At 49.9% G+C, this 26,913-nt stretch overlaps 1 protein-coding gene across 1 annotated transcript in view; it reads right to left on the bottom strand.

Moving 5' to 3' along the window:
* ZC3H18 (zinc finger CCCH-type containing 18) overlaps positions 1–26,913 on the bottom strand; it is a 60,298-nt gene that overhangs the window by 29,152 nt on the left and 4,233 nt on the right. The window contains exons 2-5 of the mRNA XM_011972445.1: positions 20,927–21,011; positions 9,147–9,295; positions 8,761–8,853; positions 7,537–7,694 (exon numbers count right to left, since the gene is read on the bottom strand). Of these exons, the coding sequence (XP_011827835.1) occupies positions 7,537–7,694; positions 8,761–8,853; positions 9,147–9,295; positions 20,927–21,011 (485 nt within the window). The remainder of the gene's footprint in view (positions 1–7,536; positions 7,695–8,760; positions 8,854–9,146; positions 9,296–20,926; positions 21,012–26,913) is intronic.

Genomic DNA, 26,913 nt, shown 5'->3' with positions numbered 1-26,913 from the left:
ACATGAAGCGTGCATGAACAAATGGGGAGACGCCTCTGAGAGACACAAAGCGTGCGTGAATAAATGGGGAGACGCCTCTTGCACTGGGACAGGACAGCTCGGAATCGCCCACAAGTCAGTCCTTCCTATGCTGGCTTATAAATGTAACACAATCCCAGCAAAAACACCAATGAGCCTCTTTACGGAGCCAGACAAGCTGACACCCAAGTTCACGTGAAAAATCAGACCCCAAGACCAGCCAAGAAAACCCTGGAAATGAAGACATGCCAGACACGACCTCTGAGACATTAAACATCCTAAAAAGCCTGTATAATTAAGCCAGTGCCATCGCAGCACATGAAAACCTGCGGCCAGAAGAAGCAGGCAGGAGGTCCAGACACAGACCCAGGCACGCCCAGAGGTGGCGTCTCAGCGACAGAGGGGATTCTTCCTCGAACCGGGAGGGGTCAACTGCCCCGCTGCTGGGAAGGTCAGGCTGTCTTCCCCACTGCGCACAGGGTGGTGGGGTCTGCTCTAAGCTCCTGACGGGGCCCACAACTCTGCACCTCCTTTCCTGCAGAGCAGAGGAAACAAGGTGCACACCAGAAACAGGAGGTCCCTGGACAGCCCTCCAGGGTAGTCTCAGCCGCAGGCCAACCCTCTGCTTTGGGTAGACTGGGTGGGAACCTGATGCATCATGGCTTGCGGTGGCTCCAGCTATAGGTGGCCACTGACACCCTCGAGGTCATCTCCTCAACTCTCCACATGGCCTAGCACTGGCTCTCCCAAAGGACACAGCTTCAGTTCGTTCCAATCAGTCCGACCTCATTCAATCGAATACGCACACTACTCAAATCACACTGAATTATGATACTCAGTAAACATCTGTAGAGACCTGTGGTGACATGACATCATGCTACATAAAAACGAAGAGGAAGCCTGGACAGCATGCGAGACCCCGTCTCTACGAAAATACAAAAGTAGCCAGGTCTGGAGGCGCACGGCTGTGGCCCCAACTACTTGGCGGGCTGAGGCAGGAGGATTGCATGAGCCCAGCAGGGCAGAAAAGCCTTTCCCAAAATGAGTGTGAGGGTGTGTGTTCTCTGACAAGAGGGCTGTGCTAGCAAATTTGTTTTTGGGAAACTGCACTGAAGCAAAATGAAAAGGCCTCTTTCCTGCAGGCTTTCTGGAAGTCATGGGTGAGTGGATAGGAAGGAGGCACACAGCATTTCCTCAGCGGGGCTGCCTCGGAACCATCTGCTCCGCAGCATGCGCTCTAGAGACCGTGCCACCACAGCACGCCACCAGGAACCGCAAACGTGTGCTGGAGAATGTGTCAACACAGCACGCCACCGGGAACCACAACCGTGCTCTAGAGAACGTGCCACCACGGCACGCCACCGGGAACCGCAACCGCGCGCTAGAGAACGTGCCACCACGGCACGCCACCGGGAACCGCAACCGCGCGCTAGAGAACGTGCCACCACGGCACGCCACCGGGAACCGCAACCGTGTGCTGGAGAACGTGTCAACACAGCACGCCACCGGGAACCGCAACCGTGTGCTGGAGAACGTGTCAACACGGCACGCCACCAGGAATTGCAACCATGCCAACAACGGACTCCTCAGCACTATCGTGAAAAATTCTGAAACACTCTTGAAATGAATTTGGAAGGGTATTTAATTCAATTTAAAAATAAATGCTACTGGGCAGTATCACGGTCTGCACAAACACTTCCCAAACTGTTTTAGGGAACCCAAAATGTTAATGGGCCTTTTGAGAAAAGGGTTCTGTGATCAAGCGAGCTTGGGCAAAGCTGGCTCGCAGCAAATGGGAGGCTCGCACCTCATTCTGCAGTCACCACTTAACCAGCCAGCACCAACAGCGTCCTGTGCACACACATGCATTCTGCACTCCACAGGCCCCGCGTCCCCAGAGGTCTGGGCAGTGTCAGACTCAGCACTGGCACGTGGAGTGCACTACTCCTCGCTGGAGGGGAGAACCCGAGGTTCTGGCCGAGAGGAACTATTGGACACGCCCACCAGAGGCAGGTGGTTTCTGCCCACAGCCCTGCCCAGGGAGAGGCACGGCAGGTGAAAAGTTGAGCAATTAGAGAACGTGTAAGAATCAGACGTTTGGAGCTTGGAGATCACTTTGTTTAACCATTTCATTTCAATGACAAGGAAACTGGAGCTCAAAAAGTACTAGAAAAAGTTCTAAAATGTCGAACATGACCCACTTTTGATCTAAGGGTTATGCAATATTACACAATGAAATTGTGCATTTGCACAATTCAGGCTGAAATCGTGCTGACCTCAACCCAGGTGGAGGGAGGCTGTGCTCTGCAAAGGGTGGGAGTCAGGTGCTCACATGCCCCTGCCTGCTGCAGAGACCCAAGGTGAAAAGGAGGGTCCCAGGCAGTTCACTAAGGGAGCAGTGATGCAGCCCCCTGCTGCCTCTTGTCCCTCACCCCACCCAGCATGGTCTGGGTAGTGCCCACCTGCCTGTTGCCCACCTTCCTGATGCAATGTTGGCTACTGAAAGTGAAGGCAGGGGATGAGGTCCCCGAAGGCATGAAGAGGCCACAGCAATGCCTGGGCACCCATACACCCATCTGCCCTCAGAGTCTGTGGGACTGTGGGCTTGCCCATGTGGAGCAGGCCCTGTCTCACTCTCCAGGTAGCCCAACCCTCCCTCCCTGCTCACTCAGGGGGCTTCCCTACAGAGCACCAGCAAATCCCAGGGAAATCCACTTGTACTCTCTCAGGTAAGCCTCTGGGACAAAGGAGGTGCTCGACGAGCATCTGGCAGACCTGTCACCTGAGGAAAGGGAGGGTGCTTTTTGAAAATTACTGTTCTGGTTTCTCTGTATCCCAGCCTGACATCCTACTCCAAAGAACAGCAGCCTGCACTCCCGCCTCTAATACACTGGCACGGCACCACTTCCTGTGCTGCGGGCGTATGGGAAGTTGGCAGGGCCCAGTCCGTGGCCCTGGCCATGGCCTGACAGCCTGAGGCTGATTTAATCAGAAACTCTGTTCATGGTGGAGCTACTACTGACGACCGCATTTCTCACCGGCGACATCCTGTGCACACCAGAGGCCCCTCGTGTCTTTGGGTCACATGTCCCTATTGGACAGGTAGAACATTCTGGGTACAGCAGCCCTATGCAAAGATGACATTTCTCTTTTTTTTTTTCTTTAAGACAGAGTCTCACTCAGTTGCCCAGGCTGGAGTGCAGTGGCACCATCTTGGCTCACTGCAAGTTCCGCCTCCCGGGTTCACGCCATTCTCATGCCTCAGTCTCTCGAGTAGCTGGGACCACAGGCGCCCGCCACCACGCCCGGCTAATTTTTTTGTATTTTTTTTTTTAGTAGAGACGGGGTTTCACGGTGTTAGCCAGGATGGTCTCAATCTCCTGACCTTGTGATCTGCCCGCCTCGGCCTCCCAAAGTGCTGGGATTACAGGTGTGAGCCACCGCGCCTGGCCGTCATTTCTTAAAGTCTTACATATGTGAGAGTTTTTTGTTCTGTTTTTTGAGAGTCTCACTCTGTCGCCCAGGCTGGAGTGCAGTGGCACCATCTCAGTTGCTGCAACCTCCACTTCTCGGGTTCAAGAGATTCTCCCACCTCAGCCTCTTGAGTAGCTGGGATTACAGGCACACATTGCACGTCTCAAAAAAAAAAACAAAACAAAAACAAAAAAAAAAAAACAAATAAATAAAATAAAATAAAATAAAAATAAAAAAAGATAAGGAGTCTCACTCTGCCGCCCAGGCTGGAGTGCAGTGGCACAATCTTGGCTCACTGCAACCTCCGCCTGCCAGGTTCAAGCAATTCTCCTGCCTCAGCCTCCCGAGTAACTGGGATTACAGGAGCACACTACCATGCCCTGTTAATTTCTTCTGTATTTTAGTAGAGACAGGGTTTTACCATGTTGCTCAGACTGGTCTCGAACTCCTGAGCTCAGGCAATCCGCCCGCCTCGGCCTCCCAGAGTGCCAGGATTACAGGTGTGGGCCACCGCGCCCAGCTGCAAAGTATTATTTTTACTAAGTGATCCTGCTAGGAGAATTTTTAATTCAAAAAGAGATATAAAGAAAAAACAGGCTGGGTGTGGTGGCTCATGCCTGTAATCCAGTACTTTGGGAGGCTGAGGTGGGCAGATCACGAGGTCAGGAGATCGAGACCATCCTGGCTAACACGGTGAAACCCCATCTCTACTAAAAAAAAAACCACAAAAAATTAGCTGGGTGTGGTGGCAGGTGCCTGTAGTCCCAGCTACGCGGGAGACTAGGGCAGGAGAATGGCGTGAACCCGGGAGCCTACAGTGAGCCAAGATGGCGCCACTGCACTCCAGCCTGGGCGACAGAGCGAGATTCTGTCTCAAAAAAAAAAAAAAGGAAAACACCACCAACAAAAGGAAAAACGATCTTCTTGTCCTTTATACAGTGTCAGACTATTTCCTGAAGACTTCTCGAACAGGCACCATATTCCACTGGTTCTACAATGACGTGTTTACTCCATCCCGTAGTAAGCAAAGCCTGCCTGCATGAAGGTGCTTCTACGTGACAATTATCTGCAAAACTCAACATCAGGTGGCTAACGTCCATATTCCCAGCAACTTAGAAGGCTCAGGCACGAGGACTGCTTGAGTTCAGCAGTTGGAGACCAGCCTGAGCAACATAGCAAGACCTCATCTCAAAAAGCCAACAGAAAACCCTCAACATTAGGGAATAAAATGACGTGGTATCTTTAGAGGGTTTATGTCCCTGGAATTACTTAAAATCAATGATTCTCAGAATTACCTGGAGGGCTTGTTTTTAACAAACCAATGGCTGGGCTCTCCCTGGAGTTTCAGACTCAGTCTGTCCGGGGCGGGGCTGAGAACCTGACCTCTCACCTACTGCCGGGACAGCCGTGGCTGAGGGTGAGGCCCCACGCCAGGAGGTCACAGCTATCAATCCAGGCTGCACTCTCCTCACCTGTGCAGCAGGGACATGGCCCTGACCTCGGCCTGCTGTGACCCAAAACAGGTCAGGGGCACCGGATGCAAAGCCTGTCACGCAGCAGGATTCCAGCATGCGAGTGTTGCTGGCTTGGCCTCTTCTGTGCCATGAAGGCCCTGGAGCCTGACGGCCAATTGGGCTGCCAGCCACCCTCCTGCACACCCTACAAGCTGTGGCCCGCTTTGCCAGCTGTTCCACGTGAGGCCCAGCCTGAAGTGGGCACGGGTAGGACCGAGAAGGCTGGGTGACATGGGGAGCCACTCCTGCCAACAGCACGCACCAAGACGCCTGAGCTTGCAGCGCAGCTCCCTCCCTCCCTCTGGGTCTCAGCAGCCCAGTCGCACTGGCTCCCTCCACTCACTGTTTTCCTCTGCAGCCATCTGGTGGACCCAACTTTCCCCTAGATGCTCTTTGTGACAATCATAGGGTGGTCTCCACCCTCCTGGCAGGACGCAGACTGACAGTTCTTCCCACTGTGTCTATCAGAAACAGCCAGGGCACCTCGCCACTGTGACACATGCACCCTGACCCTGTTCCCAGAGGTCCTGACTCACCAGGTCTCAGGGGAGGCCTGGCACAAAAGGCCTCAGGTTAACTGTAACATGCAGAGTTATAAAAACAAACAAAACACAAACATACAGAAAAATCTGGCTCTCAGACACCAGTGAAAACCTTTCAGCCCTGACTGCCAAGGCTTTAGCATTTGGGGGTCCTCCTACAGTGTAGATACTGGCTCCTGGGAGAGAAGCTAGAGAGCCAGGAGCCAGCTTCTGTCACCTGGCAGTGAAAACCTTTCAGCCCTGACTACCAAGGCTTTAGCATTTGGGGGTCCTCCTACAGTGTAGATACTGGCTCCTGGGAGAGAAGCTAGAGAGCCAGGAGCCAGCTTCTGTCACCTGGTGCCAGGACGGGAGACACCTGTTTCTGTAACCAACACTGATATGCAAAACACACACAGAGGGCACTCCAAAAAACCTGAGAGACCTGCCGAACCACTTCCAAGCAGGCAGTTTTCAGGTCCCTGCTCCAGTCAGGGAAACTGGAAATAGAGGTCAAGGATCATGCCCAGGTTCTAAGCTCCATCATTCCATCATTCCCCACACATATTATAGAGTCCTCTGTGCCCACGAGCTCTGGGGCAGGAAACACGATACGTACATCTAACAACAACAACAAAAAACCACAAAGGACTCCAGGGCTTCAGGAGACACCCCCGGGGATCCTGCAGAGTTCTGACTCCTCCAATGCATCTTTCTGTGATCTGACATTCCGCACGAAATTTAATTAGAAAATGTACACGTTTTAACCAAGTCTTTAAATACCTATCCCTTCAACCTCTAAGTTGTCACCTTCAGGGGCAGGTGTGGGCCACCGGGGCTTCCTCCCCCAACTCCCGCAGGCAAAAAGCCCAGGGGAGCCCGCTCGCAGCAAGAAGGCCTTGAGAAGGGCCTTGCAGGGCCAAGTCAACAGGACCGAATCCTGGAGTGCACGCACTGCACACCTTCCTTTTCTGTGCGCCGTTTATTATCACTCCAGACAGAAATCATAGTGATTATGATTCCCTAATAGCTACCAGAAATGTACAGGGCTGCTAAGGCCTCAGCATAATGGAGCGCCAATTCAGGTTTGAGCGAATTACAATCTAGTTCCCCGCCCTGAACCTCACCGGGTCGCCCACAGGCAGAGTTTTGTAAACAGCACTTTGTATGCCATGTAATCCCCCCAAGGTCTGACTTCCACCCTTCAACCTAGGCACTTCTTCTGTAAGACAGGATTTTTAAACACCAGGCATAAATGGGCCGGGCGTAATGGTTCACGCCTGTGATCCCAGCACTCTGGGAGGCCGAGGTGGGCGGATCACTTGAGGTCAGGAGTTCGAGAACATCCTGGCCAACATGGCAAAATCCCATCTCTACTAAAAATACAAAAATTAGCTGGGTGTGGTGGTGTACGCCTGTAGTCCCAGCTACTTGGGAGGCTGAAGCAGGAGAATCACTTGAACCCATGGAGGCGAAGGCTGCAGTGAGCCGAGATTGTGCCACTGCACTCCAGCCTGGGCGACAGAGTGAGAATCCGTCCCAGAAAAAACAAAACAAAACAAAACAAAAACACCAGCCATCAATGCCCTGAAGGAGCCAAGCAGTGAAGACAAAACAGCACTGACAGCGAAGAGGCTGTAGTTGTTATGCTCCTGGCTTGTGGCAACCTCCACACATTTCCTGGCTCCTGGCTAATGTGGGGAGGGTAAGGAGCCAGAAACACAGACTTGGGAGGCTCTAGAGGCCTCGAGGACAGCTGCAAAAACTCTCAGAGCTCAGGAACCACAGTGGTGTGAGTGCTGCCAGTCAAGGCCCGCAGCACAGAGCCGCAACGCTTCCTTCCTAGAAGCAAAAAGCTGAGATGAGCTGTGAGAACCATGCCTGAACGCTCTCAGGCATGTCACTGCGACTCCAGCAAGTGGGGCTGGGCCCGGCCGAGTGCACCCTGGGGCCCCGGACATGGCCGCAGGCAGGGAGGAACCGGAGGGGCAGGCGGGGTCATTCCTTACACTGTGTCTCTGACATCTCTCGGGATCCGAGAATTCCAATCTCGAAAAGCTTCATTTTCTTTGTCAAATTCCCGTTCGTCTTCGCCAATGGTCACCGTAAACCTTTTCTCTTCAAAGTCAGGCTCCTGTTCTTTTCGGATAGTTGCTTTTTTTAAAACCTACCATTGTAAGAAGAAAGAAGTCAACACGGAGTGGAATACTGGGCGTCGCTGTTAGGAAACACAAAAGCGGCCGCCCCACCCGACCGCAGCAGCCCCCCAGGAGCAGGAGCCGCCGGCTGCAAGTGCTCGAGGGTGAGGGGCGGGCACAGCACAGGCGTCTTTCTGGGCAGGGCAGTCTGTGCCCGTCTCTGCATGAACAGCTGCCCCCAGCCTCCGTGTGCCCACGTGAGGTACTTATCACTTCCTTCAACCACCCTTGGAACTGAACTCACGGTTCAGTTACTCAGTGACAAGCAGCACGTGGAGTGGCTGGAGTCTCAGAGGGAAGGAGGTGACATGCCGAGGGAGTGAGGCGGAACATCTTGTCCATCATTTCCCAGCAGAGAGGCTGACCAGGAATATGAGGAAGCGGGGCTGGGTGCCGGCAGAGTGGTTCCCAGAGCTTAAGTTCATACACTGGGGCCAACATGGGCCTAGAGGGAGGGAGTGTGCAGTGACGGGGCCAGAAAGCCCCAAGCTCTCTCCAGAAGAACAGTCTCAGGAGCATGGGGCGCAGATCCCGGGGTGCGGCGAGGGCAGCCTCACCAGGCTTTCTGTGAGTGGCTGGAGACTGCACCCTGCGCTCCTGGGCAGCGCCAGTCGGGGGCCCAGTGCTGATCCAGCCCCATGAAGACAGTGGGTATGCCCTGGACTGAACTTCCTGGCCTACTGGGTTGCTGCCTGAGACAGTTAGATCTAATCCTCCATCTTTCTGGGCCTGGTGGCGCATGCCTGTAATCCCAGCTACTTGGGAGGCCGAGGCAGGAGAATCACATGAACCTGGGATGTGGAGGCTACGATGAGTCGAGATTGGGCTATTGCACTCCAGCCTGGGCGACAAGAGCGAAACACCCGTCTCACAAAAAAAAAAAAAAAAAGACACCACAGAAACCGACCCCTAACTTCGGAGCTTTTTTTCTGGGGCTTTCTATGGCTGTCTCTGGACTGAGGAAATTTCAGTTTTGTCAAGAACCACTCCTGTAATAGCATCTTTCTTGTCAGGATTTCTGCCGAATCCTGTTACCTCCTTTGCATGCCGGAGTCCTCGTTCCCAGGCACTCTCTGTTGGGGGCTCTGGAGGGGGTGGAGGCAAAATTTCATCAACTACCGGCCCACCCTGTTGAAAAATGAGAAGGGAGAAGGTGAGAAAGTAAAACTTTCAAGTCTACAGAGAAACCAGACAGTAAAAACATCAACTACAACACCAGCTGGCCGCCTGTGGCCGCTCTCCTTCCACCAAGCCTCACTCCGTCCCCAGAAAGCCGAGGCCTGCTTCCACTCGGTACAACAGAAGCAGCTGAAAGGGGGCACTGAGCCTGCGCTAAGGCACAGCGACTTGTCTTAAGCTTGAGATTCAGACAGAGCTCAGCTGGCTGATGTGCTAACAATGAAGGAAGAGGCATCACGCACCCAAGGATTGGCGGGCATCAGCGGGTGAGGTCCGAGAGGCGGGGCGCCATTAGGCGGGAAGGGGTCGGCTTTGGTGATTAGGGAGTAGTTCCCCTTGTCGTTCACTCCAGGGTGTATAAACCTACAATTCATTCCCCAGGTACAGTTCCCTATGGAAACAAAAGTGAGATCAGAAAGGGTCCACAAGAGCCTAACTGCACAAGGGCAGCTGCCGGGGTTGGGGGTGGGAGAGGGCAGAGGCCATGTTTACCCAGGCCTGATGGTGAGCCACACAGCAGCGGGGACTGAACGGGGAGGTGAGTGGGATAAGCCTGGAGAGGCTGAGCCAGGCAGCTGCACCTGCCCAGGCACAGCAGTTCCCCAGAGGCTGCCAGGAACCCATGGCGCCTTGGTCAGAGGAAACAGCCCGTTTCAGAGTCACTTTGTGGAGGGTTCATGCATACCAACTGTCTGAGTATTAATTTTCCCCTTAAACCAGAAAAGCCCTAGAGCCTTGCTTCCAGCCCTGGCCCAGGCTCATCTAGGTACACCTGGATGTTAACTGTATTTCTGCTGACACAGACATCAATGAGAAGCATTAACAATGATCAGAAGCCTGCAGGTGTGCTCAGGGTGCCCTTGGCCACCTCTGTACATCTGCATTTCTCTTATGAAAATTCTCACAGAGCATTTCAAGATATTTCTGGAATTTAAACAGGGCTTTTACACTTTGCTCATAAATAACAATCACAAAACTTCATCTTCAACAGAACATCAGAGCTAGTAAAGGAAACCTCGACTTTTCACTGCAGAATATAAGACATCTAAGTGTTTAATTACTGAATCACTTTTTAAAAATGTACTTTTTTGAATAGATAATATGTATACATTGTTTAAAACCAAATATGGCATATAGTATCTAAGTGATTTTAGAAATTTTTTCAATGGGTTAACTGCAGTTAGATTTTAAATCATTTAAAATTTTAATCTTAAACATCATTAACACTTAAGCTTGCATTAAAACCAACTCAACACAACATAATAACAATATCAATCCAAATTAAACATGAAAGAAAGTAAACTTAAAATTGCTTATCTGGAAATGCAAAAATGACAAACTAATTTTTAAAATTTCTAAAAGCATTTCAGAGATCACACATAAGTCAAAAGAGGTTGGGAGGCCAGGCACAGTGGCTCACGCCTGTAATCCCAGCATTTTGGGAGGCCGAGGCGGGAGGATCACGAGGTCAGGAGATCGAGACCATCCTGGCTAACAGTGAAATCCCATCTCTACTAAAAAAAAAAAAATACAAAAAATCAGCCTGGCATGGTGGCAGGCGCCTGTAGTCCCAGCTACTCGGGAGGCTGAAGTAGGATAATGGCGTGAACCCGGGAGGTGGAGCTTGCAGTGAGCCAAGATTGCGCCACTGCACTCTAGCCTGAGTGACAGAGCGAGACTCCATCTCAAAAAAACAAAACAAAACAAACAAAAGAGGTTGGGAAATGTTATTCTATAGGGGGTTCAAAAATCCAGAGCCTCAGAGAGATTTAAAGAAAAACCGACTATGCAGTCATACATCTAAGAGAGACTCAACACACCACAGAGCTCTTCATGGTTTGCCTCTGAAAATACCCATGCAGCATTCAAAATGACGTGTGTAACTAAACAAGTAACAAAAGCTCATCGTAAAAAATGTCCAAGTACAGAAAAGTGCTGACAACAGAAACCACAGCTTTTCTGTGTTCCTTTTTCCTGTTTTTCAGACGGAGTCTCGCTCTGTCACCCAGGCTGGAGAGAAATGACGCAATCCTGGCTCACGGCACCCTGCACCTCCTGGGTTTCAGCGATTCTCCTGCCGCAGCCTCCTGAGTAGCTGGGATTACAGGTGGACACCACCACGCCCAGCTAATTTTTATATTTTTAGTAGAGACAGGGCTTCACCATGTTGGCCAGTCTGGTCTTGAACTCCTGACCTTGTGATCTGCCCGCCTCAGCCTCCCAAAGTGTTGGGATTACAGGCATGAGCCACCGCACTCGGCCTCTGTACTACTTTTTCATCTAGAATATGTATCTGGGTGGTGGCTAAATGTTATTGTTCTTCTATTTACAAAAAGTTTTAGGACATCACCTATGAACCTGCTGTCAAAAAAGATCCTTTCTCACTGATATTGGCAGGGGGAGAAAAGAGGAATAAGGCAGAAGAGAACAAACCAGCAAGCACCGAAGAGCAAGCCGAGAAGGCGAGCGTGGGGCTGCCACCAGACGCTGATGGGTGACAGTGTTCAGCTCTCGGGGGCCACCTGCCCAGGGGTGCTGAGCGCTGCCCTGCCCCTGGCCAGAGTAAAGGGGAAGATGGCTCTGGAAAGCAGCACAGTTGGCCTGCACATCCAGCTGGGACACACCTAAAGCAGATGTCAGGCAAAAAGAACACTGCTGTCCCATCCACCTTTTTAAAATGTGAACTTTTATCTGTGTAGGAACACACCCAACTGTTGGGAATGTGGGAAGAGGCTTTAGATTTTATTTTCTCGACTTCTGCCAGTCCATTTTTCCTTTTTTTTTTTTTTTTTGAGACAGAGTCTTGCTCTGTTGCCCAGGCTGGAGTGCAGTGGAGTGATCCAGGCTCATTGCAACTTCTGCCTCATGGGTTTGAGCAATTCTCCTGCCTCAGCCTCCTGAGTAGCTGGGATTACAGGTGGACACCCCCATGCCCAGCTAATTTTTGTATTTTTAGTAGAGATGGGGTTTTGCCATGCTAGCCAGGCTGGTCTCTAACTCCTGACCTCAGGTGATCCGCCCACCTCGGCCTCCCAAAGAGCTGGGATTACAGGTGTCAGCCACCGTCCCCAGCCTTACTTTCATAGTTTAAAAAGCAATTTGTTTAAAAAAAAAAAAAAAAAAGAAATTATCCGAAAATGGAAGCAAAAATAAAGATCTTCTGGTATACAAACTGTATACTCTTCTGTTTCTAACTGGGACTTCAAACCCAAAATTTATGTGGATTGTGATTCTAACAGTATAAAGACAGTCCTGCAGATACTGCGTACAAAGACACGGCCTCAGGCCAGAAGAGGACAAGGACAGAGGCTGCTGGAGCAGGCGGAGGCAGCTCCTTCACTGCTGAAATGTCTAATACTATTTCTGGCTTCCAGGCAGGACGATGGTCTTGTTCTTCACTGGAATGTCAGCACAGTAGCAACTGTTTGTTTTTGTTTTTTCTGAGATGGAGTTTTGTTCTTGTTGCCCAGGCTGGAGTGCAATGGCACGATTTCAGCTCACTGCAACCTCCACCTCCCAGGTTCAAGTGATTCTCCTGCCTCAGCCTCCCAAAGAGCTGGAATTACAGGCATGCACCACCACGTCTGGCTAATTTTGCATTTTTAGTAGAGATGAGGTTTCTCCATGTTGGTCAGGCTGGTGTTGAGCTTGCGACCTCAGGTGATCCACCCACCTCGGCCTCCCAAAGTGCTGGGATTACAGGCATGAGTCACCGCGCCCGGCCAACTATTTTATTCTCTTATTAATCTTCATGTCTGTGTAAACATTGTGTTATTTTACATATATGAAATATTTCATAATAAAATGAAATACTTGTAAATAAAAAATATCCACCCACTCTAAAAGGTACACTGTGAAGTCGACCTCCTACTCCACGGCCATTGCCAGAGGCAGTTATGAATATACTGGGGCTCCATCCATCAATCATTCCCCCTTTTACCTGAGAATATACATCATGCTCTGTGTTGAGCCTCATTTTTTTTTTACTGAACAATGTAACTACAGAAAGGGAACCTGCATGCTCAGCAGCAACAAACCCAAACTGGATCAGGGAAACAGACAGGAAACGTGGAAAATCCAGAAACTAAACAGAGACGGCAGGAAGTGAGGCTCAGCTCACGCTCCAGCACAGCCCACATGAAATATCTTTAAATGTCTCTTCTGATTTTGAATACGGTAAATATCCATTCCCTGTTTCCTTGGTTCACATGGGTCATTTCTATTGACATGTATAATGGTATTAGAAATTGAGAAAGGCCTTTAAAGATAACTCATTATTGAACAACAAGGTATCCAATAGATAGTAACCAATATTTATGAAACTAGTTTAAAATACTTGGTGAGAGGAGTGGCATTCTTTGCCTTTTTGCGAATCCCTTGAATGCTAACCCTGGAAAACCCCTGGCCTCCCATCTGTGTGCGATCAGCCACGAAGGGCTGCTGTGGCTGAAGCAGGAGAGGACATTACCGACCCACTTACAGACTCAGCTAGAAAGGGAGGGGCATCTAAAAGCCTTTTCAGATGTGCTGAGAGCTTCTTCCTGACACCACACTCAGCATGGGAAGGCTTCTTACAGTGAGCTGCAATCGAATCCTATCACCACCCTTTCCCAGCTTGGCTTCTCTGAAATCCATTGGTCTATCTTGAACTTTGAATGGGTCTTTTACAAAGGCATGATTCTGTGACATCCTGCAATGGTCACCTGAGAAAGTCCTGACTCACCGAGAAGCTGGTGAGCACACAAACCAATTTTCAACTGAAAGCTTCAATTTTAATACTGCTAACACTGTCCATTGTTCCTCTTGAAGCCGCGGGCTCACTTTGTTCCTGCCAGGACCTGGACCTGTATGCCCCGGTATGTCTGCCAGTCTTCGTCATGAATGTGTGCTCCACGGAGAGCGCACAGGGTCAGCCGCAGCTCAAGCCTTGCACGTGCTGCCCTTTGAGGCCGCTGGACTTGAGTGCTAGCAGGGGCTCTACCGGCGCTGCCATTCCGCCATGCTGAGTACTGAGAGACATGCACAGCAGGACCCCTCCTCTGCTTTCTGGCTTTCCACAATTTCAGTTACCTGTGGTCTGAAAATATTAGACAATTCCAAAAATAATTCCTAAATTTTAAATGATGTTCTGTGTTGAGTAGCAAGATGAAATCCTGTGCCGACCTCCTCTGTCCCACCTGGGACACGAATCCTCCCTTTGTCCAGCAGATCCACGCTGTCCACGACGCTAACTGCCCACTAGTCATCTAGCAGCCCTCTTGGCCACCAACAACCGTTGGGAGCAGGGTGGTGCTGTGCTCACTGTGGCTGTGACCCACGATCACTGGGGGCAGATGATCTTCCTCCTGACGCATCGGCAGGAGATCACGAGGGGCCCAATGCCACATGGCAAGGCCTCCGTGTCATCACGCGAGCGTTTCATCTCACGTCATCAGATGGCTGAGTGCAGTAAAGTGAGCTCTTCTGAGAGACCATGATCACATTTTTATTGCAATTGCTCTATTTTATGATTGGCTATTGCTGTTAATCTCTTACTGTGCCTAATTTATAAATTAAATTTTATCATAGGGATGTACTTATAAAATCATGGAACTGTATACTTAAAATGGGTCAATTTCATGGCACATAAATATTACTTTAGTAAAGTTTTTTTAAAAGACCTTACAAATAATAATAAATAAAACATCTGTACTCAAGTGTAAGATTTAATTAAATTACAATTCTTACTACTACAGCACAGACATGAAGTAAAGTGGCATGGGAGGCCGAGGTGGGCGGATCATTTGAGGTCAGGAGTTCGAGACCAGCCTGACCAACTGAAACACAAAATTTAGCCACTACCAAATTACAAAAATTAGCCAGGCATGGTGGCCTGTGCCTATAATCTCAGCTACTCAGGAGGTTGAGGCAGGAGAATAGCTTGAACCCGGGAGGCGGAGGTCGCAGTGAGCTGAGATCATACCACTGCACTCCAGCCTGGGCAACAGAGGCAGACTGTCTCAAAAAAGTAAAATAAAATAAAATAAAAATAAATAAATATAGTTTTGACCTCAGGGTCCCCTGAAAGGGTCTCAAGGACTCTCAGGGGTTCACAGACAACACTCAGACCTGCTGTTTTAAACACAGTTTTGCAAGGATTCAAAACTGAGCAAAAGACGTTTCTTCAAGGCAGACCCAGGACAAATGAGCTACCGAGCACATGAAAACAAGACAGCTCGGCACAAACCTTCAGGGAAGGCAGATCAAAAGCCAGGAAGGTGTTACCTCCCACCACTGGAATGGCTACTACCAAAAAAACAGAACAGAGTACTGGTGAGGACGTGGAGAAACCGGACGCCTCCACGCTGCTGCTGGGAAAGTCCAACAGCAGAGCCACTGTGGAAAACAGCCTGGCGGCTCCTCGAAAGATGAAACACACAACCACCACGTCGTTCGCAACTCCACTGCCAGGCTGCTTGCGAACGAACTGAAAGCAGGGTCTGGAGAGAGACTTTTACGCCCATGTTCACAGCAGCTCTACTCACAATTGCCTGGAGGTGGAAGCCACCCAAGTGTCCATTCACAGATGAGGATACACCCCACGCGGCTACTCCACACTAAGAAATAGAGGTCAGATTTTTTTTTTTTGTGAAACCAAGTCTCATTCCGACACCCAGGCTGGAGTGCAGTGGTGTGATCTCGGCTCACTGCAACCTCTGCCTCCTGGGTTCAAGTGATTCTCCTGCCTTGGCCTCCTGAGCAGCTGGAATTACAGGCATGCTCTACCACGTCCAGCTAATTTTGTATTTCTAGTAGAGACAGGGTTTCGCCATGTTGAGCAGGCTGGTCTCCAACTCCTTGAGTGATCCACCCGCCTCGGCCTCCCAAAGTGCTGTGATTACAGGCATCAGCCACCGCACTTATTATCCAATCTTAAAAAGGAAGAAGGCCAGGCATGGTGGCTCACACCTCTAATCTCAGCACTTTGGGAGGCAGGGGCAGAAGGATCCCTTAAGCCCCGGAGTTTAAGATCAGCTTGCATAACACAGTGGGACCCTGTCTCTACAAATAATAAAGTTAGCTGGGCAAAGTGGCATGCCTGTAGTCCCAGTCACGTGGAAAGCTGAGACAGGAGGACGGCTTGAGCCCAGGAAGTCAAGGCTGCAGTAAGCCATGATCATGTCACTGTACTCCAGCCTGGGTGACAGTGAGATCCTGTCCAAAAAAAAAAAAAAAAATCCTGATGACCGATGACCCTTGAGGACATTATGCTAAGTAAAATAAACCAGTCACAAAAGGACAAATACTGTATGATTCCACTTGTACGTGGACTTAGAACAGTCAGCATTCAGAGACACCACCACCGCAGGCGCTAGGAGGCTGGTGGGAGGAATGAGAAGTCGTTTCACAGGTACAGAGTTTGAGTTCTGTAAGCTGAAAAAGTCCTGGAGATGGATGGTGGTGACGGTTATGACACAGCAACATGAATGTATTAACACTGAACCGTACACTTAAAAAATGGTATTCCAGCCAGGTGTGGTGGCTGACGCCTGTAATCCCAGCACTTTGGGAGGCTGAGACAGGTGGATCACAAGGTCAGGAGATTGAGACCATCCTGGCTAACACGGTGAAACCCCATCTCTACCAAAACTACAAAAAAATTAGCTGGGCGTGGTGGCAGGTGCCTGTAGTCCCAATTACTCAGGAGGCTGAGACAGGAGAATCACTTGAACCCTGGAGGTGGAGGCTGCAGTGAGCCGAGATGGCGCCACTGCACTCCAGCCTGGGCGACAGAGCGAGATTCTGTCTCAAAAAAAAAAAAAAAACCGAAAAAAGGTATTCCACCACAATTTAAAAAAACTGGGGGGAGCAGAGCCAAGGAGATCAGACCCAAAAAATGGACTGGGATGCTTGTTCACTGAGGGATAAATCAGAAACCCAAAGTAGGGGCCGGGTGTGGTGGCTCACACCTGCAATCCCAGCACTTTCAGAGGCTGAGGCGAGGGGATCACCTGAGGTCAGGGTTGAAGTTCAAGACTAGCCTGGCCAACATGATGAAACCCCATGTCTGCTAAATATACAAAAATTGGTTGGGGGTGGTGGCAGATGCCTGTAATCGCAGTTATTTGGGAGGCTGAGACGAGAGAATCGTCTGAACCCTGGAGTTGGAGGTTCCAATCAGCCGAGATCCCACCATTGCACTCCACCCAGCCTGGGTGACAGAGTGAGACTCCGTCTCAAAAAAAAAAAAAAAAAAAGAAAGAAACCCAAAGTGGGACACAGTTTGAAGAAGGTGCTACTTACTCCCCTGTGGACACAATTTTGTGTCCAATGATCCAACGCAGGCCCATGAGAGGTAAAAACAGCCCACGAAGAATTACAGCTCCAGTTGTTGTGTACGTGCCGTGGAGCTGGGCAGGCGCAAACAAAGCCCGGATCTCTAAAATGTGAGCGAGTTGTGTTCCCAGTGCATTCTGTTGTCAATTGGTCACAAATCTCAACGTGTCCACTAAGCAATTATATCACAACGTGTCACAGAGATAAAGCTAGGAGAGGCCGGGGTAGTGGCTCCTGCCTGTCATCCCCATACCTTGGGAGGCTGAGGTGGAAGGACTGCTTGAGCCTAGTATTTGAGATCAGCCTGAGCAATGTACTGAGACCCCGTCTCTACAAGTAATTTAAAAAAGAAAGATGGGCTCTTGTTATGTTGCCCAGGCTGGTCTCGAACTCCTGGGCTCAAGTGATCTTCCCAACTCAGCTTCCCAAAGTGCTAGGATTACAGGTACGAGCTACCACACCCAGCCACCAACTTTTTTCTAAGAAAATAATTTTCTAATTTTGATACAATTCACGTAACATAAAATACTCCTATTTAACGTGTACGATTCACTGGTTTGCAGTATATTCACAAAGTTGTGTAAGTATCACCACTAGCTAGTTCTAGAACATTCCATCACCCTAAAGAGGAAATTCTGTACTCACTAGCTATTACTCTCCACACCTAGCCCAGGCAATGATGAATCAATCTGCTTTCTGTCTCTGTGGATTTGTTGGCTTCTATGCTCCCTTCTGTCACTCAGCATGTGTCTTCAAAGCTTGTCCACATTGTGGCGTGAGTCACAATCTGCTTTCTGTCTCTGTGGACCTGTGGCCTTCTGTGCTCCCTTTTGTCACTCAGCACGTCTTCAAAGTTTGTCCACATTGTGGCGTGAGCCAGTGCTTTATTCCCTTTATGGCCAAGCAGCATTCCAGTGCATGGACAGGCCACACTTGTTCATCCATTCCTCAGTTGTCGGGTACCTGGGTTGTTTCTTCTCTTTGGTTACTGCATGTCATGCTGCTGTGAACATTCGCGCACAAGCTTTCACATAAATGCACGTGTCCGTTTCTCTTGGATGCATACCTGGAGTTGAACTGCTGGGTCATACAGTGAGTAGCCAGCAGCTTCTGAGGAACTATCTTCTGAAGCAGCTGCATCGTTTTACCCTCTCACCAGCAGTGAATGAGGGCTCCAACATCTCCATATCCTTGCCAACACAACAAACTCCATTTTGTTTTTAACTTGTTGTTATTGGAGGGATCATAAACTGATGAATTTCAATTTCATAAAAACTGCAGGTAGGCAGAAACATTTAAGTCCAAATTTCTCACAACAAAGAAGCAGCAGGAGACATGATCTAGAAAACGATAAGAATCAGCCACTTCCTCTGTATCGTATTACCTCGCTCTACAGAATAAAAATACTTCTGAAATGAGTTATTGATAATGCCTGATTAAGCCGCAAAAATGCTGCCTTATCTAGCTTCTGCTTTCTTTTTTTTTTTTTAAGAGACAGTCTCACTGTTGCCCAGCCTGGAGAACAGTGGCACGATCATGGCGCAACTGCAGCCTCAACCTCCCAGGCTCAAGTGATCTGCCCCCCTCAGCACCCACCCCCTACTCCCCATGTAGCTGGGACTACACGTGCGTGCCACCAGGCCCTGTTAATTTTTCATTTTTTGTAGAGACAAGGTCTCACTATGTTGCCCAGGCTGGTCTCAAACTGATTTCTTGACTGTAGAAACCTTCCACATGGTCTCACTCACTGAAACCCAAACTCAGTACTTAGTCTAACTTTGGGGGCACCACCTTCCAATTCTGACCAACCCACGTGATGTGCAGGGAGACAGGATCCTGTCTGTGTTCATCCAGGCATCTCTCAGTGAAGGGAATGAAGAGTTCCAGTAACGATCTTTCTTCATCTGTTTTGTGCTTCTGTTGTTAAATTCTGGAACTAGCTCAGCAGTGAGCCCCGAGCTCCTGGTCCAGAGTCTCCCTGCCCTGGTTGATGCTGCAGCCTCCTGCTGTCAGAACCTAAGGCCAATGCCGACTGGCTGGCCAAGCTTCTGAGTCACACTGCCACCCAGAGACCAGAGCACTGCACTGTGATGGCTGCTGATTCAAAATGACTGCAAATGTGTACACATACATGTGTACAGATTTTTCTCCATCACTTTCATACAGAAATTTGCGACACTGATGTCATTAATTCCCACACTATTATAAAAAAGAGGTCTGCTTAAATTTAAATTTTCTGAAATACCGACACTGCAAATACCAAAGCTTTTAAAAAATTGTAAGTTTACCTTCCAAAATCTACTGCACATTTCTCTGCATTCTTAGCAGTGTCTGTGACAATCTACGGCTCTAAGTCTACTGCCCACACAGGCTCTCCCCAGTGGGGGCCCCTCACATGCACGTGTGACTTGGGCGAGTCAACTGTTTTTGCTTGGCAAAACCAAGCAAGCACACACCCATAGGAGCGAGCCTGACCCGGGGTTCCCATGAGCCCCACATCATCAGGTCATCTCTTGCACAGGGGCGTTCTCGGCTGCTCTAAGAGCACAGCCTGCCTCTGAATGATGGGACTCTGCCACACCTCAAGGGTGTGTCCTGTCTGTCCCCGATGCTCGATTGGCTCACGTGCCTCTAAGGAGGTTGCGAACAGCTCTCTGCCCCTCAAAGACCCCCTTTCCTTCTGGCTTCACAGCTGTGTTCTGGATCCAGGAGAAGGAAGTCTGGCCTCTGGAGTAGGGGGACTTTAAGGTACTGAAGAGAGTGAATATAGCGTATTTTGTACCTTTAACCTGGCCTCTGAATGGTATGGAATTGGATATTGGTGGAAGAAGAGTGGATAATGGTGTCACAACATCTGGAAAAGAAGTACAGGAAGCTCTTGTGAGCTTTAGACGGCACACACAGGCTGGCAGTGACAAAGTCATCTATGGGCTTACAGCAAAATTGAGAGAGAGAAAAACATCTTCCCACCTCTCCAAGGGGAACGCTCAATTACAAGAAATACACCAAAACTACTGCTGCACATCAAAGATACCCTTACAAGCTGGAAATTCTCATTTCCATTTCCGAATCCCCCAAGACATTAAGCAGCGAAACAAAAAGCCCTAACATCATCAGGCTAAAGAGTTCCGCCACATTTTAAAATGCGTTAGCCCAGATTTTTCTGACAAGACTTTCTTACACCGCCCCCTGCTGCAGCTCCTGAACTCACACCATTACTTCTACAGGAGAGAGCCCTGCTGCCTTCAGCGGCCATCTCTGGCCATTTCGAAATCCATTCCACACCAACAAACGCTTCGGACACATCTTACAGGAAAAGGGGCCACCTCTACAGAGGTGGGGAAAATGCTAATTCTGGTGTCTAGAACATTCGGCCTTATGAAAAGGACCACTTTGAAAAATGACTGATGCCACCTGCATTGTAGTTATGGGTCTGCTGCGATCGGAGGGGTCTGGGGCCACCAGTGTGAGAATGAGAATGACCAGGCTGCTCCCACCAAGGCAGTCATTAAAGTGATGAAAGCACCAATACAAGGGCCTATGGTTTACCATCAATATTGCCACTGCCACCACTACCACTACCTAGCCAGTCTTGCCCAGAGAACTGCCTTGAGCAGCGCAGGGCCTGCCAAGGTGAGCCAGCACCACAGCCCCAGAAGCTGGGGCCCCAGCTGACTGCGAGAAGGCCCCACACGCAGACAGTTACCTTTCATGAAGAACCGGCAGGTGGGACGAGGTCTCACCTTCCTGTCACTGGGGTCCTTCACTTCACCTTCTTCCAGGTCATCATCCTGAAACAGAGAACACCATCTGAACGTGGGGGAGGCATCTATCAATCAGCACTGCTTTCTCCAAACCAGAAGGGGCAGGAAGCCTGGTGTGGGACCTGGATATTGTGACAGGAATTGAATTCACGTCAATTTTCCAAACCTTAGGTCCCAGATCTGCACAGCAGGGAAGATCAGAGCGCGCCCGGCAGCTCCAAGCGTCCCGCCGCAACACCAAGGAGGAACGCCATGCAGCACACGGGCACTCTACAGAGCAGCTCTCATGACGTTTCTCTTAACTATCAACTCTGGGCAGGAAATAGTAACACCTCAGGGTTTTAAAACTGTTAATATTTAAATAAAATTTGGAGAACAAAATATTTTATGTCCCTTAAACACAAACTTCCTCTTACAATTCTTGGGGAGGGGAGGAGTTGGGTGCCTCGGGGCAGTGATGCCAGCAGCCAAGAGTGGCCCGCCTGGAGGCTCATCCTCAGCCAGCTCCTCACCCTGGCTGTCAAGTCTTAGAACAACCCAGGAGCTCTAAGCTGGGCCTCACCCGCAGGGACTCGGATGCACAGCCAAACCTGACCCTTGCTTGGTGCTCTCCCCAAGCCACCTACTGTCCCAGGGCCTGTTCCCACGGACGTGCAGCTGAGACCCCTCCTGACACCACCCCAGCCCACGTGGGCACCAGCTGCCCACCTGACATCCCTGACACAGGACCATTCAGGATGGAAGTACTCATCACCCCGACCCGGGCCTCTTTCAGTCAGCCCTAGCGTAACCAATCTCCCTGGTCCCATGCGGCCCCCCTTGATCCCCTCCCCGTCTCCTGCACTCTGCACCCCTGCCCATCACACTCAGCCTGGTAAAAACTACTTTCTAACGGGCTTCTCTCATTCCCTCCTCAACTCCTCCGGTCTCGCTTCACAGTGCGAAGCGCCCTTTCCCAATTCCAGGTCTGACTGTATTCTTCCCTCTCCTCTTCCTGATTATTTAACTCACTTTCAGACGGAAGCTTGAGCCCCCTTCCTTGGGGTGGTCTTCCCTGAGTTCCCCCCACGACAGGTCCTCGCAGCCCCAGGCCCTGCAGGTGTTGCAGCCACACCTGAGCATCCTTTTGTTAACGACACCACCACTCGCCTGGCCGAACCCTGTGCCCCACCAGAGCAGGCCCACGTCTGACAGGGCAGGCCCACAACCAAGTTGCTGGGTCCAGGCAGCATCTGGCTCACAATAAACAGTCCATAATTATCTGTTGAATGAAAAAATGCTGAAACCAAGCCCTGGATTTATGATAACCCAAATTTTTACAGCTGAAATATTTGTAACATTTTTTGGCTCAAAGATACTTGGTTATTAAAAAGTATTTTATAAGGAAAAGAACAGATTCCTGAGGGTTATATCCCTTAAGTGATCCAGCAGAATCACTTTTTAAAGAAATAATCAAATATAACCAATTAAAAAAAAAGAAATGATCAGAGAAGGCATGTTTAATTTATGCCAAGTGACAGCATGCCTCTCTTCTGTGGTCTTTTAGTTTGTGTCTTCTTTTCTTTTTTTTTGAGACGGAGTCTCACTCTGCTGCCCAGGCTGGAGTGCAGCGGCCGGATCTCGGCTCACTGCAAGCTCCGCCTCCCAGGTTCACACCATTCTCCTGCCTCAGCCTCCCGAGTAGCTGGGACTACAGGCGCCCGCCACCTCGCCCGGCTAGTTTTTCGTATTTTTTAGTAGAGACGGGGTTTCACCGTGTTAGCCAGGATGGTCTCGATCTCTTGACCTCGTGATCCACCCGCCTCGGCCTCCCAAAGTGCTGGGATTACAGGCTTGAGCCACTGAGCCCGGCCTGTGTCTTCTTTTTACTACTATTCTTACAGTAATGAGCACTACCCTAAAATCTTAACGTGGTATTCTACGTAAGATCAAATCTAAGTTGAGAACACATTCTTTGTTTCCATGAGAAAAACAAAACTCATTTGGAAAGTTCAAATCCATTCCAATCTGCCTGCCTCACTTGGAAGTGAGTGTGCAGGAGTGGAGGTGGTGAGAAGGGCTTTTCTGCATCAGGATGAATAGCAAACAAACTAGACCAGAGGGAGCACTGTTTCTGCAAAGATGTAACCATTAACATTCACAGAAGCAAAAAAGGAGAACAATGTAACCACCTTAAGATTGGAGGAAGGACCCTGTAGCTACTACAAGTGATCAGGAAACAGACTACAGTTGCATAGTGAAGATGCAAGACATCATTTCAACCCAAGGAACACAGACTAGCGTCTACACACTGACCCCAGTCATCCAGCCTCTACATCTGCAAGGACCAGGGGCTGTACATACTGGTGTGCTGGGCTTATGGCCCCTCTTTTAGTTAAACAAACAAACAAAAATAATCCATCAATCACTCAGCAATATAATATTGTGAATTTTCAAGTAACCACCATTAACACAATGGTCTTTTAAATAATGGATGATTACCATGCCTTTTTTTTTTTTTGGAGACAAGAGTCCTGCTCTGTCGCCCAGCCTGGAGTGCAGTGCAGTGGCACGATCTTGGCTCACTGCAACCTCCACCTCCCAGGTTCAAGCGATTCTCCTGCCTCAGCCTCCTGAGTAGCTGGGATTACAGGTGCCCGATATCACGCCTGGCTATTTTTGTTATTTTTAGTAGAGACGGGGTTTTGCCACGTTGGCCAGGCTGGTGTTGAACTCCTGACCTCAGGTGATCTGCCCACCTTGGCCTCCCAAAGTGCTGGGATTAAAGGTGTGAGCCACCACATCTGGCCTCCGTGCTCAATTTTTATTCTTACTCTACATGTGTAAATAACAAAATACTCAACCTCCCAAAATAAAGAAAGAAATCACTAAACAATGGATAATTAAAGCAAGTTATAAGTACCATGCAAAGAAAACTCAAGACAGGGACCCAGAGCTGAAGTTATCTGAGACGGTCACACTGGGTGTGTGGTATGCAGGAACTCCGGGCCTCCTGGTTTCCCTCATGCTGATGGCCTTCTGCTCATGTGACCCGAGCCACAGACAGTAGGAAGCAGAGGACAAGGGGGGCCTGAATGGACCAGCTAGCTGCAAACTGGCTTAAAAATGGATGGTGCCCGTGGGGCTCTCAGCACATACCACCTGGGACAGGCCAAGTTGACGTGGATGCTGAGGGTGAGACTAAGGAGGCACACAGGCCTCAGTGCACCCATCTGAGGTTGGGTTTCCATAGGCACACTCCTGCTGGTGCTTCCTCACTGCAGGGGAAATACACATGTGGATAAAGGACACCAGGCTGAGTGCATCATCTACTCCAATTTTAAAAGCCTTTATAAAATTTACATGCAGTGGGGGAGAAGGCCCAGATTCAAATCCTAGGTCCAGGTTGTCGTGACTGTGAGTGTGGACAGGTCACCCGATCTGCAAAGCTTGCATTCCCCTCTACACAACGGGGCAGGTGCCCCAGAGCAGGCTGCTGCGGGCTGAAGGAAAATGCTGCACCGAGAGGCCACGTGCACCGCGCTGAAAGCATGAGCAGCAAGCACTCTGCAAGTGCGCATGAGTCCTCTATTTCAAAGGAAACACCTCACTGGTAATGTGCTCAACAGGATTAACTCGGAGCAATGACACCGGTGATTTTTGCTTTCTTCTTTGTGCAGCCTTTTCTTTTCCTTTCTGAGATAGAAAGAAAAGAACCCTGTGAGCATGTATTACTTACACAACAAGAAAACAGTTATTTCACACTGGAGCTTCTGTACAAAGGCAGAAAAGGAAAGGGGGCCACTGCGTGCAGCTGCTGTGCCAGAGGAAGCCGAGCAGCGGGCCCGGGCACAACCTGGCACGGCCACTCAGGCCAACTATAACCTCCTGAATCCTGGGCGTCTTGTCTATAGGATGGGGGTGAAAACACAGGTCTATCATGCCTTATCTGAAACCTGTGGGGTCAGGTGTCTTCTGAGAATTCAGAAACACTCTCTATTTCTGGGTCTAAAACAGTAGCCTGGGAGGCACACAGCAATTCTGGGCAGAAGTCTCGGGACCCCTCCCACAACAGGGGAGGCACGAAGCTATGAGCAGCCTCACGTCAGCTTGGGCCAGGTCTGCTACCAGGTGAGGAAAAGGTTCCAGTTCTCAGAGCTTCTGAGGCCTCAGCGCTGTAAGAACGGTGGCCTGCGCGTTTTCACGTTTCTATGCGGAACACTAACCACGCTAAGAGGCACAGAAGGCTTCTGAGCCTACTACTGATGCTATGGGGCCCTTTTCCCAAGTGTGGTACAGGCCGCTGCTTCCTGGGCTTTGGCAATAGAATGGGTACGCTTGGCACCTTATCAGTGACACAGAAGAGAACCCCACTTGGAGAGGAAACTCACAGCCACGAGGCTTGCTGGAGAAGCTCTTCTGCAGAAGAGCTCATGGATCCAGACATAAAAGGCAGGTGGATCACAAGGTCAGGTCGTCGAGACCAGCCTGGCCAAGACAGTGAAACCCTGTCTCTACTAAAAATACAAAAATCAGCCGGGTGCGGTGGCAGGTGCCTGTGATCCCAGCTACCTGGGAGGCTGAGGCAGGTGAATGCTTGAACCCGGGAGGCAGAGGTTGCAGTGAGCCAATATTGCACCACTGCACTCTAGCCTGGGCAACAGAGCAAGACTCTGTCTGGGGGCAAAAAAAAAAAAGGAAAGCTGGATTATTTGAACAGGATAAAATACTAAAGACCATGTGCAAAGAAAATGCTCCAAAAGGTGGACTGAGAGCTACCAATAATGACAGGAGCCATGTGGCCCACCCATGCGGGATGCAGTCCACTGTGCTGCTGGCTGGCTGGGAGGCCACTCTACAAACATAGGGGGTCCTCAATAAGAGGAGAATGGAATAAAATGGGCACCCTACCCTTTCCAAGGGCCAGTGCGCTCCAGGTGACAGAAAGTCTGCTAACCAAATCATAAGTCAGATATAAACACAGAGCACGGAGTGAGCACAAGAGCGGGTGGACAGACCCAGGCCAGGCCTCTAAACTGTAATGGCAAATCAGAGCCCCCCAGGCTGGAAGGAGCTTGTCATCTCCCAGCAGGAAAGGTGGTTCTGGGGAGGGACTAGACGTGTAGGAGAAAGAAAAGAGAGGCTGCCACATGGCATGAGTGGGTCAGGGCGGGCTCCACACACTCTTCAGGGGGATGGCAGGAGCAGAAACACAAGGTCTGCTGCACCCGGCTGTCTGCCATGCCGCTTCCTGAACAGGTAAGAGATCAGTGACTGAAGGTAAGCTGGCGTCAGGGACACCCTCACCCACACCACAAATGAGCCAGGTGCTGTAAGCAGCTGGTCCTGGAAACTTTCCTCCGCACCACGTGGGCCAGTGGCACTTCTAGAAGATACTTGTATCTGAGGGTGTTCTGGCAGCACGCCACACACAGATTCAAGGCCTTAGGCACAAGCTATGTGGTTTAGACAATGAATTTCAAGGGCTTATTGTACAAATCGATGTCCCAATCAAGGAAAGTGTACCCCAGAATCAGTTCACCTGTACCAGTGACCCAAAATCTAAAAGGGACATGTGCCAAGAGAAGAGAAAGCGTTTCTGAAAAAGAATGACAAATCAGGCCAGGGCAGTGGCTTGGCACTTTGGGATGCCCAGGTGGGCGGATCACTCGAGGTCAAGAGTTCAAGACCAGCCTGGGCAACATAGTGAGATCCCATCTCTATTTTCTAAATTAAAAGCAATAAAAATTAAATTACAAAATTAAGAAAGAAAGAAGAGAATGCGGCCGGGCGCGGTGGCTCAAGCCTGTAATCCCAGCACTTTGGGAGGCTGAGACGGGCGGATGAGGTCAGGAGATCGAGACCATCCTGGCTAACACAGTGAAATCCCGTCTCTACTAAAAAATACAAAAAACTAGCCGGGCATGGTGGCAGGCGCCTGTAGTCCCCA

The sequence above is a fragment of the Mandrillus leucophaeus genome, unplaced genomic scaffold, assembly GCF_000951045.1.
Source record: "Mandrillus leucophaeus isolate KB7577 unplaced genomic scaffold, Mleu.le_1.0 Scaffold10, whole genome shotgun sequence".
Taxonomy (NCBI): Eukaryota; Metazoa; Chordata; class Mammalia; order Primates; family Cercopithecidae; genus Mandrillus; species Mandrillus leucophaeus.
The sequence above is the reverse complement of the archived record's forward strand: the minus strand, read 5'-3'. Positions and strand labels throughout refer to the sequence as shown.